This window comes from Pristiophorus japonicus, chromosome 2, assembly GCF_044704955.1.
Source record: "Pristiophorus japonicus isolate sPriJap1 chromosome 2, sPriJap1.hap1, whole genome shotgun sequence".
Lineage (NCBI taxonomy): Eukaryota > Metazoa > Chordata > Chondrichthyes > Pristiophoridae > Pristiophorus > Pristiophorus japonicus.
Window position 1 is genome coordinate 20,171,306 of NC_091978.1, and position 16,000 is coordinate 20,187,305.

Sequence of the window (16,000 nt, forward strand, 5' to 3'; positions counted from 1 at the left end):
CCTGGGGAAGCCGGGATTTCTGGGCCAATATAATTGCACTGTTTTATGTCTTTTTTTAAACTAACTGCCCATAGACTACCTTGCTGCTCCTTCTCATTCTCTCTCCTCGTCAACTCACTGCGCATGCACGGGTGATCCCTGACCCCCAAATTCACAGGTAAAACGCTTGTGTAAAAAAAAATTTGCGCATGCGCAGTTCCATGCCACACCGCCCATCAAACAGAAAGTTGATCTCGATTGACTCCTCGGACACATACCGCCCAATGTGGACTACTGACATACCACCGGAAAAATTTTGTCCAATTTTGTCCTCTTCGGTCTCGGCGGTATGACGGCAGTGTGAAACGACATACTGCCGAGAAATGGGCGGACCTTACGTATCAACCAATTTCGAGCCCTCTGTCGCCAAGCCATTTTTATACATTCCTCTTACTCCCTTCCATGTGACAATCCACATAATTCTGCATTACACATTTATATCAATGTTAAATTACAATGCCATATAAGGAGAATTTACTTGACCTATCCCTTATCAATAACTTTAATTTTAATGAGTTATTTTTCTGCAGATCTTTGTTATCTTATGGAATTGTTACTTCACTAAGTGAAACAATTCTAAGTCTGTCTTTGATTAAGTAGCATTTTGTACAAGTCAACCCAGATGTTTTCCTTTGTGGAACAAACTGCTTTTCCTGTATGTTATCAACTGATTGAAGTTCTCTGAATGATATTAAAACTGGTATGCACTGTTAATTCTTAGCTCAGTTCAGAGATATTGAGGACGGGATGTGACACAATTCATTGTACTGTTAAAATCTATTTTATTCAATGACATCTATTCATGCACAGAAAATCCAATTCTGTTCATAGCTTTTAGTTAAACAGACATGTTAGGAATCTTGCAGAAAAAAAATATAATTCAGCCAAACTTTACAGGCATATTTTTGTAGTTAATCAAGTTCTAATTTTGATAAGAAATTATTGATTAGTCAGATTACCTAAAATAAAGCTTTAGTTCTGACACTTCATCACAACTACAGCAGCTATTTGGTAAAACAGCCCCAAACTCCTCTGCCTGCCAAAAACATGGCCACTGACATAGACGAAAACTGTTTTTTTTAATGTTTTATTCGTTGCCAATCTTTCCAATTCTTTGTCAGATCAACTTGTCAGATCATAAACGCCAAAGGTCACCTTGGGCCCATTCAAGGATCACTCTGCGCCAATGATTTTGCTCTTAGCCAAAAGGCCTAGAGCCAAAGCTGCACCGTTCCTGGAAGTACTGCAATACCAGGTTCGTGCCATGGAGGTGGACGGGGCAGGCCCCCCACCCACCTCCTATTTAAAACTGTTGGGAGGGGAGACCCCACACCCTCACCCTCAAAGGCAGTGTGAATGCCAATACACAAAGTGAGATGAGGTGTACCAGCCCGCTGATGGGCGGGTGCGGCCTATGTCTTTGGGTCTGCTGCCATAATTTATCTTCAGAGCTGGAGCCTTTGCATGCTCTAATATTCTGCCAGATTGAGGCATGTTCACCTCTGTCTGTAGGTGTTCATGCAGATGTGCTAGTGGTTAAGCAGAGCACGTCGTACAGCTTGACCCATGTGGCATCCCTGTGGTAGACTTTTTCCTCTACTTCCTGGTGCATTAGATAGGGAATTCCCACTGGAAAACCCATTGAAGCCAATAATGGGATTGAGGGCAAAAAAAAAACAATTGGCCAAAGCCTCATGAGAATTTAAGTGGATGCGAAAATAATTTTAAAGAAAAAATGCAATTAAAATAGCTTTAATACCATTGAATACATTTTCTTAATTGCTTCTCTAAACATCTTAACATCTGACAACCCTTATATGGGTTAGGATTAGAAGTTGAAAAATAATGCAGAAAATATTAATACAGTATATATGTGTAATTATCAGATATCTTATTGTAGAGTCTAATGGTGCATTGCATGTCTCAGTACAGTTTAGATCAGTTTAATAGGAACCAACACATTTCAGTACTATATATAATTCAGACAGAGATCATTGGAAGAAATTGGTTTGCAGTGTGCCTATTTTTCAGGCATAAAACAGGTGCAAGTCACCCCTGAAGGCTGGCACACAAAATTTGATCGGGCAGTTTTTAAGATGTTAGGCCCCTTGCGTACGCTAATCAGGCACCTACCTCCTGTTTTCGGACTCTGATCTGAAGTTCTGCGCCAATGGGAGTGTTGCTCTGTGCTCCACAGCAATAGTGCAGGATGCTGCTGGCCCACAATCAACCCGACCCATTTACCGCCATGCCCCACCCCCAGGACATAGCCGACGGCTCCTGCTGGCAGCCAAGCTGCATTGAGACCAATTGGTGCCTGCAGCTCACCAGTTTCATGGTAATGAGGCTAGAGGACTATTTTCGGGTGATCCTCAAACCGACCTCTTCAGGAACACATTGCAGTCACGGCAGCCGTTTCAGGTACTAACCAATTTCTCCCCTTGAGTGAACAATCAGATGAAACAACAATGACTTGCATTTATATAGCACCTTTAATATTGGAAAATGTCCAAGGGCACTTCACAAAAGCATAATCAGACAAGAATTAATACCGAACCAAAGAATGAGATATTAGGAGGGAGGATTTAAGGAGTGTCTTAAGGAGGAGAAATAGGTAGAGAGACAGAGGTGTTTAGGGAGGAAGTTTCAGCACTTGGGGCCTAGACTGTTAAAGGCATGAAGAGAATGGGGGATGTGTAGGAGAAGGTTTACAGAGATCATAGAATCATAGGACCCAAGTTTCGACAGGAGTTGCTCCTATTTTTTTGGAGCAACTAGTTGTTTTTGGAGTATCTTAAAAATTGTAATTCTCCACATTTAGTTTGCTCCAGTTTGTGAGGTGGTTCAGTTTCTTTTTAGTTCAGTTTTTTTCTTAAGGGGGTGTTACCAGCCACTTAGACCAAGACCAAAGTAATAATCAATAATAAATAAAAAATAAAAGTCCTTCCTTTATGTGAAGGGAAGGTGTTTCTGTCAACGTTTCTCTCTCTCTCTCTCTCTCTCTCTGTTTCTGTCAATGAGGGGTGGGGAGAGGGGGTGGTTGGCGGGAGAGAAGCGAGCATCAGCCTTGGTCGGCGATTAGAAAGGCTAGGGGGATGCCGTCGATTGGGAGACCTGGGGATGGGGGGGGGGGGAAGCTACCGGTTGGACGGGGAGGCAGGGAGGCCTGTGAGCGGGCTGGGTGGGCAGGGCCTCCATGTCCCTGGCCATGCCGGGTTCTTTGACCGATTTTGGCCTCCGATGCACCCCCCCTAGCTGTAGGGGGGATAGGCCTGCGGCTCCAGGCCGCTGCTGGCGTCTGCAATCGGGAGGGGAGCTGACATCGGGAAGAGTGGGGGGAGGCATGTCCGATCGTGGGGGGGGGGGTCGGCTGATTATGGGGGTCTGATCACGGGTGGTTTACAGGTAAGTTTGGTGGGCCGGGGGTAGCACTCCTGCTCCTCCTGACCCACAAGCAGTGCTGGAAAGACACTTAATCTGTTTTATCCAGCTGATCTCATCTCCCTTCAGCAGCCGGGTTTCCCAGGTCAATGTGTGTGTGTGGCTGGATAAGACAACAGGCCGCCAATGAGAGAGCCCATTCGGCCAGGGCTGGGGGGACGTGCTTCGGGCCCCTCCCACATAGCCTGCAGAGATTGTGGGGGCGAGGAGCTACTGCACATGTGCGCGCACTCTAGCGTGCATGTGTAGAGGTTCCGACACTGTTTTCAGCGCAAGGACCTGGCTCCGCCCCCCACTGGATTTGGTGCGCTACGCCAAGCCTGAAGACGTCCTTAGGAGCGTGGAGAATTCCTCGGTAAGCATTTGGCGTGCTTTTGGTTCCAAAACTTGGCGCACCTGACGGGGGTGCGCCGTTCTACGGGTCAGTCAAAACTTGGGCCCATAGAAATTTACAGCACGGAAGGAGGGCATTTCGGCCCATCATATCAGTGCTGGCCGACAAAGAGCTATCCAGCCTAATCCCACTTTCCAGCTCTTGGTCCGTAGTCCTGTAGGTTACGGCACTTCAAATGCATATCCAGGTACTATTTAAATGTGATGAAGGTTTCTGCCTCTACCACCCTTTCAGGCAGTGAATTCCAGATCCCCACCACCCTCTGGGTTAAAAAAATTCCTCTCAAATCCCCTCTATACCTCTTACCAACTACTTTAAATTTATGCCCCTTGATTGTTGACCTCTCTGCTAAGGGAAATATGTCCTTCCTCTCCACCCTATCTAGGCCCCTCATCATTTTATACACCTCAATAAAGTCTCCCCTCAGCCTCCTCTGTTCCAAAGAAAACAACCCCAGCCTATCCAATCTTTCCTCATAGCTAAAATTCTCCAGTCCAGGCAACATTCCTCTTATGGATAGGGAGGGTCAAGAGATAAAGGCATTTGAACACAAACATGAGAATTTTAAATTTGCATCGTTGATGGATTACGAGCCAATGCAGGGAGTACAATGGTGATGGGTGAGCGGGACTTGGTGTGAGTTAGGATACAAGCAGAGATTTGGATCAGCCCAAGTTAAGGGAAGTGAGCTAGATTTTCCATTCAACCATTTCGCCAACGGAAATCAAAACTGAATTTGTAAAGTTTAAAGTAAATATAGCTTACAAAGAATAAAAAATATTTCTGATAATTTGGGGAGAGTATACTCAGAATATTGATAGTTTAAATTCAACCTCTATGCCATCAATTAAATTTGAAAGTTTTCATCAGTTCTATAAAAACCTTTTCATTCGCCAGTGTTTCCTCCTCTATATCTTTAGCTACCATTTGTATCCTTTGAGCAATTTCAGTCTTACATCCACAATCAAGCTCCTTCGCATCCTTATATACAGAATAGATATCCCAGAATATAAGGAGTCCTGACAGAATTCCTGAAACAGACTTGCATGCTTTTAAAGTGTTCTTGGTCACTGCTGAAGCCACTACAGTTATAACACTCAAGCTTTTCATGACACTCTCAGCTGTATGCAAAACTATATTTTTTGGTATATCTTCCACACTGCACTCACTCCATTCTTTAATTACACAGTGGACCTGAGCTAATTGGTCTGACATGATTTTGCTCAAATTTTGATACCGATTTAGGATTTTTTTTACTCTTTTCTGTTTATTCTTTTGTGTAGCAGCATCAGTAACATTGGCTGCAATGTTCGTGAAACCACCAGCTACACCCACCCCAATTCCCACCCCAGTGAGCACTAACGAGATACCTAATGTGAAAGGAGAAGCAATTAATCCTGCAATGGTTAGAGCTCCTCCTGCAATACCTGCAGAAGACCCTGTGACATTTGCAATAGTGGCACCTTTGTGAACCTTGTCAATATCCTTCGCAATCACTTGTAGCTCTACGCTGTATTCTGTCATCTGTCGTTGCCACTTGGGGAACCGAATCATAAAATTCTGAACAATCGCTGCTCTCTTTTCAGAGTCTCGGCTGTAAGGTTGAAAACACAAATTTTTACTAACTTATTTTGACACTTACTGACATAAAGAAAACGATACACATCAAATAGGAACAAAACTGCAGCTTATAAGAACATAAGAAATAGGAGCATCCCTCGTCATTAAGCATTTTGTAGTTTCAGCCTGAATATCAGAACTGTTAGATGATAAGTTTTCATTTCAGTAATACTAGTTTGAGAATTCAAAGCATTGCTTGTGAGTATAGTAGATGGGGGTGTAGGCAGCCAAACTGTTGATTAATGTGAGCTACAATGCTGGATGTAGCTGCAATTATCAATCTGTGAATAATCAAATTCAGCCAGTCTGGCAGGTAGTGAATGCAGTTGCTGCCCCAGTAACATGTCGGGAGTGTGATGGAATACTCTCCACTTGCCTGAATGAGCGCAGCTCCAACAATACTCAAGAGGCTCGACACCATCCAGGACAAAGCAGCCTACTTGATTAGCACCCCATCTATCACCTTGAACATTTAGGGGTCGAAATTCTGTTTCTAACGCTGCCCGTTATCGCCGGAGAGGGGCGGCTAATGGATGGCGAAGTACTTACTGTCAGCGGCAACCAGGTTCCTTGGCTGACGTGAAATTTATTTGGGCAGTGGGGGAGGCAGCAAAACATCCCGCTGGTGACATCATCGAGTGTACAACGCCCCCTTACCGCCGCGAAATTAGGTGAGTACAGAGGCCTTACTGGCAGGCATCCGTAAAGCCTGGGAAAGGTGGTGGGACATCGGGTTTCCCGGGGCAGGAGCATCCAAGGATCAAGGTAAGTGCTTAAGTCTTTTTTTGCATGTATGTATTAATGGGACCAGTGGGAAAGTGTGGGTGTGGGTGAGGGAAATTGTCGGAAGCTTTTCTTTCATCTCGCATGCCAGCAGGCGACCGTGGGGAAATTCGGTTGGTCTCCTGAGCTCCTGCTCCATTGGTGCCCGAAGATGAGTGGGCAGTGCCACTTTTAGCGCTGCTCCCTCATCTTTCGGCAGCAAATCTGAATTTTGCACTTTGAGGCTGTTAAAATCAGCACTCAGCCGGTGTCACTGCTTCAAAAATAGCTGGACCAAATTTTGACCACTTACTCCATACAGCACCGGCGCACCGTGGCTGCAGTATGCACCATCTACAAGATGCATTGCAACAACTCACCAAGGCTTCTTCTACAGCACCTCTGAAATCCGCGGCCTCTACCACCTAGAAGAACGAGGGAAGCAGGCGTATGGGAACACCACCACTTGCAAGTTCCCCTCCAAATCACACACCATACTGACTTGGAAATATATCGCTGTTCCTTCATCATTGCTGGGTCAAAATCCTGGCACTCCCTCTCTAACAACACTGTGGGAGTACCTTCACCACTCGGACTGCAGCAGTTCAAGAAAGCGGCTCACCAAGCAGGAAGGAAATTCTGGGGGGAGAGAGTGAACAGCCAGACGTCATGGTCTATATCGGGACCGATGATGTAGGTAGAAAGAAGGATGAAGTCCTGCAGACAGAGTTTAGGGAGCTAGGAGAGAGATTAAAAAGCAGGACCGCAAAAGGTAGTAATCTCTGTATTACTCCCGGTGCCACAAGCTTGTGAGCACAGAAATAGGAGGATAGAGCAGATGAATGTGTGGTTAGAGAGATGGTGCACGAGGGAGGGTTTTAAATTCCTGAGGCATTGGACTGCTTCTGGGGGAGGTGGGACCTGCACAAGCCGGATGGGTTGCACCTCAATAGAGCTGGAACCAATATCCTCACCGGGGCAGGGGAGGGAGGGGTGGAGTTGCTAGTGCTGTTATGCAGCTTTTAAACTAGCTTGGCAAGGGGATGGTAACCTGAGAATAGATTCAGTAGGGCTGGGAGTAAAGCTGGAATTAGAAAGCAAAATGTAGAAAGTGAGTTTGAAGGACAGAGGAAGCAAGCAGGAAAAAAAATCTAATTTAAAAGTTCTTTGTCTAAATACACATAACATTCGTAATAAAACAGATGAGTTGACGGCACAAATAGATACAAATGGATATGATCTGATAGCCATTACAGAGACATGGTTGCAAGGTGACCAGGACTGGGATCTAAATATTCAGGGGTATTTGACAATCCGGAAGGACAGACAGAAAGGAAAAGGAGGTGGGGTAGCTCTGTTAATAAAGCTCAGAGGATCAAGATGTTGAATCAGTTTGGGTGGAGATAAGGAACAATAAAGGAAAAAAGTTGCTGGTGGGCGTAGTCTATAGGCCCACTAACAGTAGCTACTCTGCTGGACGGAATATAAATCAAGAAATAATGGCAACTTGTAATAAAGAATGGCAATAATTATGGGTGATTTTAACCTTCATATTAATTGGACAAAACAAGTTGGCCAGGGTAGCCTTGAGGGGGAGTTCATAGAGTGTTTCTGGGATAGTTTCCTTGAAGGATACGTTGCGGAACTAACTAGGGAGCAGGCTATCTTAGATCTAGTATTGTGTAATGAGGTAGGATTAATAAATGATCTCTTAGTAAAAGATCTTCTAGGAATGAGTGACCAACTGAATTTGAAATTCAACCATATTATAGAGGGTGAGAAAGTTGGTTCTTAAACCAGGGTCCTAAGCTTAAATAAAGGAGACGACAAAGATATGAGGGCAGAGTTGGCTAAAGTGGACTGGGAAAATAGATTAAGATATGGACAGTTGATAAGCAGTGGCAGATAATTAAGGAGATATTTCATAACTCGCAGCAAAAATATATCCCAATGAGAAGGAAAGACTGTAAGAGAAGGGATAACCATCCGTGACTAACTAAGGAAATAAAGGAATGGTATCAAATTGAAAACAAAGGCATACAATGTAGCCAAGACTAGTGGGAGGCCAGAGGATTGGAAAGCTTTTAAAAGCCAGGAAAGGATGACTAAAAAAAAAGTGATTAAGAAAGGGAAGATAGACTGTGAAAATAAACTAGCACGAAATATAAAAACAGATGGCAAGATTTTCTATAGGTTTATAAAAAGAAAAAAATAGTGGCTAAAGTAAATGTTGGAGGATGAAACTGGGGAATTAATTATGGAGAACAGGGAAATGGCAGACGTTGAACAAATATTTTGTATCGATCTCCATGGTAGAGGACACTAAAAACATCCCAATAGTGGATATTCAAGGGGTTATAGGTAGGGAGGAACTTAATACAATCACTATCACTAATGAAGTAGTACTAGGTAAAATAATGGGACTAAAGGCGGACAAGTCCCCTGGAACTGATGGCTTAAACCCAAGGTCTTAAGAGAAGTGGCTGTAGAGATAGTGGATGCATTGGTTGTAATCTACCAAAATTCCCTGGATTCTGGGGCGGTCCCAGCAGATTGGAAAACCACAAACCTCGACAAGTGTAAATGTGATTGATTTGGCGTTCGGCAGAGCGGCACATGGCAGGGCCTATCCGGCAGCATATGCGAAACCTGTGGCTGCCCAAAGTCTGCCAGCGGGAATGCATCTGATTTCTCCGTGTTGGCGTTGTGGGGGAAATCACCGGCACCAGCAGTGCCGATTTAAGCAATATAGTTGCAAGGGCTGTCTGAGATTAGGGCATCTCCAGCACCAGTGTGCGACACACCACGTGGAGGATGAGGGTCAGACTAGCGCGGATCCGGATACGCAATCCGAGATACCAGAGGAGGAAGTGTATGGACTGTACTCATTCCTAACCAAGAGCAAATCAATAATGATCGTGAAGTTTAATAGGGTACCGGTATCAATGGAACTGGACATGGGGGCGAGTCAATCGATAATGAGCCAGAGGGCATTCGACAAGCTGTGGGATACTGTGAGGCCCAAGCTGAGCCCAGTTAATGCCAAGCTGCATATGTACACCAAGGAACTGATAACGGTGATTGGCAGTGCAAAAATTACTGTGTCGTATGACAGTGCGGTTCATGAGTTACCGCTATGGATTGTTTCCAGGCAATGGCCCAATGCTGGTCGGCAGGAACTGGCTTGAAAAAAATCAGATGTGACTGGAACGACATAACGGCATTGTCGTCGGAGGAAGACACATGTGCCCAAGTACTGAGCAAACTTCCCTCGCTGTTCGAACCGGGCATCGGCAACTTCACAGGAGCTAAAGTGCAGATCCACGTGGACTCAGATGCAAGACCCGTCCATCATAAAGCTCGGGCAGTTCTGTATATGATGAGGGAGAAGGTCGAAATCGAACTGGACAGACTCCAGCGTGGATCACTAGTTGCATTTAATGAATGGGCCAGCCCCATCATTCCTGTGCTGAAATGTGATGGCACAGTCAGAATCTGTGGTGACTACAAGGCTACGATCAACAGGATTTTGAAACAGGATCAGTACCTATTACCGAAGGCTTATGACTTGTTTGCAACGCTAGCCAGGGGGAAGTCGTTAACAAAATTGGACTTGACGTCGGCCTACATGACACAGGAGCTGGTCGAGACGTCGAAGAGACTTACGTGCATTAACACGCATAAAGAACTGTTTATTTACCACAGTTGCCCTTTCGGAATTCGCTCGGCTGCAGCAACATTCCAGAGGAATAGGGAGAGTCTACTGACGTCCATTCCCAGAAGCGTTGTGTTCGAAGATGACATCCTGATCACAGGTCGTGACTCCAAGGAAGAGGTTCTACTTCGCCTGGACAGAGTGGGACTCAGAGTGAAATGCTCGAAGTGCATCTTCATGGCATCGGAGGTCGAATTCCTGGGGAGGAAAATTGCTGCTGAGGCATCAGGCCCACAGACGTGAAAACCAAAGCCATCAAGAATGCACCCAAGCCGCAGAATGTGACGGGGCTGTGTTCGTTCCTGGGTCTATTCAATTACTTCGGTAACTTCCTACCTAAATTGAGCACCTTAGTAGAACCACTGCACATGCTGCTAAGAAAAGGTGACAACTGGGTGTGGGGCACATTGCATGACAGAGCTTTTGAGAAAGCCACCAATCTGCTTTGCTCTAACAAGCTGCTTATGACCCATGTAAACGTTTAGTATTGGCCTATGATGCTTCGTCATATGGAATTGGTTGCATACTTCAACAAGCTAATGAGTCGGGTAAACTTCAATCTTTCGCGTATGCATCTAAAAGTTTGTCCAAAGCAGAAAGAGCCTACAGCATGGTAGAAAAAGAAGCTTTAGCGTATGTGTATGGTGTAAAAAAGATGCATCAATACCTGTTCAGTCTTCGGTTTGAACTAGCGCCAGATCACAAGCCGCTCAATTTCACTGTTCTCGGAGGACAAGGGTATCAATACCAATGCTTCATCCTGCATCCAAAGGTGGGCGCTGACATTATCTGCCTATAATTATGTCATTCGCCACAGATCTGGCAGCGAGAATTGTGCCAATGCTTTGAGCCAGTTGCCAATGCCCACACCAGAGGTGGAAATGCCACAACCAGTGGACCTATTGTTAGTTATGGATGCTTTTGAGAATGAAGGAACCCCTGTCAAGACTCAACAAGTTAAGACCTGGACCAGCCAGGACCCGATTTTATCGGCGATGAAGGGTTGCATCCTCAAAGGTGATTGGTCTGCTATACCCAAGCAAATGTGCGAGGAGACCAAACCTTACATTCGTCGCAAAGACGAACTGTCGATTCAATCGGATTGAATGAAGCACAGACTACGAGTATCTGCTTGCAAGTGTGAGTTATTTCAAAACGCAGTGGAGTACATAGGGCACAGAGTAGATAAAGATGATTTACATCCAACCAAGGGAAAGCAGGATGCAATCAAAAATGCACCCACTCCCAAGAATGTCATTGAACTTCGATCATTTTTGGGTCTTTTGAACTATTATGGGAAGTTCCTACCAAATTTGGCTACAGTATTACATCCACTGAATAAACGATTGAAAAAAAAACAGATCTATTGGAAGTGAGCAGAAGAACGCGATACAGCATTCAAGGAGTGTAAAAGCAAATTGGTAGAGAGCACCATGTTAGTTCACTATGACATATCTAAGGAGATCAAGCTAGCATGTGATGCCTCTCTGTATGGAGTTGGGGCAGTGATCTCTCATGTATCACGTAGTGGGGAGGAGAGATCAATTGCTTTTGTTTCATGCACTCTCAGTGGCAGTGAGCGTAATTATGCGCAAATAGAAAGGAAAGTTTTGGCATTAATTTTTGGGGTCAAGAAGTTCCACAAATACTTGTATGGTCATAAGTTTATCATTATGGACCATAAGCCACTGATAGCAATCCTCCATCCAAAGATCCCAGTTCCAACATTAGCTGCAGCCCGAATGCAGAGATGGGCTTTGATTTTGTCAGCATATACATATGATATTGAATACAGACGATCAGCTGATCACAGTAATGCTGATGCTATGTCTAGATTGCCTTCCCCATCACAAGTTACACCCAATAAGGAAGAAGTATTCTATTTTTCATACATTGATGAACTGCAAGTCACAGCTGAAGAGATTGGTAGAGCAACCAAACGTGACCCAGTTATGTCAAAGGTGTATGGCTATATTGCAAATGGCTGGCCAAACCAGGTAACAGACAAAGATATTCATCCGTTCTTCATTCGTATGAATGAATTATCAGTCGATAAAGATTGTATCGGTGCTGCGTCTTCAACTAATTACAATCTATATCAATGACTTGGATGAAGGGACTGAGTATAATTTAACCAAATTTGCTGATGATACAAAGATGGGTGGGAAAGCAAATTGTGAAGAGGACACAAAAAATCTGCAAAAGGTATAATATAGACAGGCTAAATGAGTGGGCAAAATTTGGCAGATGGAGTATAATGTGGGAAAGTGTGAGGTTATCCACTTTGGCAGAAATAATAGAAAAGCAAATTATAATTTAAATGGAGAAAAATTGCAAGTGCTGCAGTACAGAGAGACCTGGGGGTCCTTCTGCATGAAACACAAAATGTTAGTATGCAGAAACAGCCAGTAATCAGGAAGGCAAATGGAATGTTGGTCTTTATTGCAAGGGGAAGAGAGTATAAGTGAAGTCCTGCTACAACTGTATTGGTGTTGGTGAGGCCACACCTGGAGTACTGCGTATAGTTTTGGTCTCCTTATTTAAGGAAGGATATACTTGCATTGGAGGCTGTTCAGAGAAGGTTCACTAGGTTGATTCCGGAGCGGAGGGAGTTGACTTATGAGGATAGGTTAAGTAGGTTGGGCCTATACACATTGGAGTTCAGAAGAATGAGAGGTGATCTTATCGAAACCGATAAGAGGGGGCTTGACAAGGTGGATGCAGAAAGGATATTTCCACTCATAAGGGAAATTAAAACTAGGACATAGTCTTAGAATAAGGGGCCGCCCATTTAAAACTGAGATAAGGAGAAATTGCTTCTCTGAGGTTTGTAAATCTTTGGAATTCTCTGCACCAGAGAGATGTAGAGGGTGGTTCATCTAAGGTGGAGATAGACAGATTTTTGAGCGATAAGGGAGTAAAGAGTTATGGGGAGTGGGCAGGGAAGTGGAGCTGAGTCCATGATCAGATCAGCCATGATCTTTTTGAATGGCGGAGCAGGCTCGAGGGGCCAAATGGTCTACTCCTGCTCCTATTTCTTATGTTTCTTATGTTTCTCAAAGGGAATTATGGATGGGCAATAAATGTGGCCTTGCTAGAAAAGTGCACATCGCATGAATGAATAAAAACAAAAACAGAGAGGGCAAACTCCAATATCAGCTTCCACATCCTTGCTCACAGACTCCTACAGGATTATGAAAACAGGTCACTTGTCTGCATCTCAATCCTGACTGGTTCACTAATGTCCTTCAGGAAAGGGAATGTGCCACCCGTACCTAGTCTAGCCAACACGTGATTACAGTCCACAGTATAGCCTCGATATTAACCTGGGCCAGGAATACAGCAGGTGGTTGGATGGCAAGCCCCATGATGTTGTCGTGGCCTGGGCTGCTTTCACTCTCGGGCCTTATTACAATTTGAAGAACTTGCTGCCTTTCGGATCACTTGCACAATCAGGCAGCCCACCCACATAAGCCAAGTAACTTCTGATCCATTTCCTGGCTGAATGGCCTGTGTCTATGCTGTAACTTCGATTAGACAGTTTGATAAAAGAAAAGATGAATAATTCATTTATAATTTAGAACAGCTCATTCACACAAGGGCTACATAAATGTTTATATACCTGAGCTCCATTGTATCTTTATCTGTAAAAGGAATTGAACAAAAATAAACAGCATTACTATCAGAAAAACACATTCTGTAGACAGATTTTCTTGCAGTACAGTAGGAGAGCTCGAGTGTCAGTTTGATGTCTATTTTACATAGCATTACACTGATTTTACAGCACATAAATAGGCCATTAGGCCCAACTGGTCTATGCCAGTGTTTATGCTCCACATGAGCCTCCTCCCAGCTTACTTCATCTAACCTATCAGCATATCCTTCTATTTTTTTCTCCCTCATGTATGCAGCTAGCTTCCCCTGAAATGCATCTATGTTGTTCTTCTCAATTACTCCTTGTGGTAGCAAGTTCTACATGCTAACTGCCCTCTGAGTAAAGAAGTTTCTCCTGAATTCCTTATTGCATTTATTGATGGCCTTGAGTTTTAGACTCCTCCATAAGTGGAAATATCTTCTCTACAATCACCCTATCAAACCTATCAAAATTTTAAAGACGTCTATTAGATGATCCCTCAGCCTTCTCTTTTCTGGAGAAAAGATCCCAGCCTGGTCAGACTTTCCTGACAGTTATAAACTCACAGTTCTAGTATCATCCTCTTAAATCTTTTTTGCACCTTCCCCAATGCCTCTTTATCATTTTCATAATATCCAGAACTATGCACAGTACTCTAAAGTGTGATCTAAAAGTTTAACATAACTTTTCAATTCTATATCTCTAGAAATGAACCCCAGTGCTTTGTTTGCATTTTTATGGCCTTGTTGACCTGCGTTATGAACTTTGTTAACCTTAAAAGTGTGGGGTCAGCAGTTTAATTTTGAGAAAGTCTTGGAGGTTATGTCATGGCCGGTAATAGCAAGGAGGGCTGCCTAGCAAGAAGTTGCTATAACATAAGAAATAGGAGCAGGAGTAGGCCACCTGGCCCCTCGAGCCTGCTCCACCATTTAATATAATGGCTGATCTGAATATGGACTCAGCTCCACTTCCCTGCCTGCTCCCCATAACCCTTTATTCCCTTATCGCTCAAAAATCTATCGATCTCCGCTTTCAATATGTTCAATGACCCAGCCTCCACACCTCTCTGGGGCAGCGAATTCCAAACATTTACAACCCTCTGAAAGAAGAAATTTCTCCTCATCTCAGTTTTAGATGGGAAGCCCCTTATTCTGAGACTATGCCCTAGTTTTAGTTTCCCCTATGAGTGGAAATATCTTCTCTGCATCCACCTTATCGAGCCCCCTCATTAGCTTATATGTTTCGATAAGATCACCTCTCATTCTTGTGAACCCCAATGAGTAAAGGCACAACCTACCTTTATAAGTCAATCCCCTCATTTCCGGAATCAACCAAGTGAACCTCTTGGAACAGCCTCCAATGCAAGTATATCCTTCCTTAAATACAGAGACCATGTCAGTGCTATAAAGCGATTCACACAGCTGAGTAAGAAAATCAATACCCTGAAGAGGTTTGTCAACTGACTGCTGCACCATTTACAATGTACCGTAATGGCGTGTCTGCAACACACAGAAACCTTCTGTTCAACCACCTCACACTCACATGTTTTCCTACCCCTTTTGTTCATTCTAACAGCACTGCAAGGCCAACCACAGTTAGAGAGTAACATTGGTCCCAGTAAATTTGAGGGGGAAATGTCTAGGCCTGAACATTTAACTGGCTTCAATCTCATTTATATTATCCATTACAGTTTTTTTTGTTTGCAATTAATCCCTTCACAAATCTCTCATCCACTCTGTACCTCTGGTATCTTTTCATGGAGTCCGAACATGTGAATATTTCAGAAATGCAAATTTGCACCTGTTTTCCCACTTATTTTTAAGCAGGTGCAAAAACTATTTTATGCCTAAATGTAAATCACTGAGACGTTGTCCCGCCTCGCTATCTATCTGGTGTTATACCCTTCCCCGTGATGAAGACACTTCATTTAGCACTTCTGCCAGATTGTTATCATCTACTATATTCACAACTAGATCTTCTTGTAAGAACATAAGAACATAAGAATTAGGAACAGGAGTAGGCCATCTAGCCCCTGAGCCTGATCCACCATTCAATAAGATCATGGCTGATCTGGCCGTGGACTCAGCTCCACTTACCCGCCCTCTCCCCGTAACCCTTAATTCCCTTATTGGTTAAAAAACTATCTATCTGTGACTTGAATACATTCAATGAGCTCGCCTCAACTGCTTCCTTGGGCAGAGAAGTCCACAGATTCACAACCCTCTGGGAGAAGAAATTCCTTCTCAACTCAGTTTTAAATTGGCTCCCCTGTATTTTGAGGCTGTGCCCCCTAGTTCTAGCCTCCCCTACCAGTGGAAACAACCTCTCTGCCTCTATCTTGTCTATCCCTTTCATGATTTTAAATGTTTCTATAAGATCACCCCTCATCCTTCTG

General features: G+C 43.9%; 1 protein-coding gene across 1 annotated transcript in view; it reads right to left on the bottom strand.

The window, feature by feature from the left end:
* Window positions 1-1,845: 1,845 nt before the first annotated feature.
* The window catches only part of LOC139229640 (apolipoprotein L3-like), a 40,706-nt gene continuing 26,551 nt past the window's right edge, over window positions 1,846-16,000 (bottom strand). The window contains exons 3-4 of the mRNA XM_070861161.1: window positions 13,594-13,615; window positions 1,846-5,468 (exon numbers count right to left, since the gene is read on the bottom strand). Coding sequence (XP_070717262.1) covers window positions 4,718-5,468; window positions 13,594-13,604 — 762 coding nt within the window. The 5' untranslated portion in view covers window positions 13,605-13,615 and the 3' untranslated portion in view covers window positions 1,846-4,717. The remainder of the gene's footprint in view (window positions 5,469-13,593; window positions 13,616-16,000) is intronic.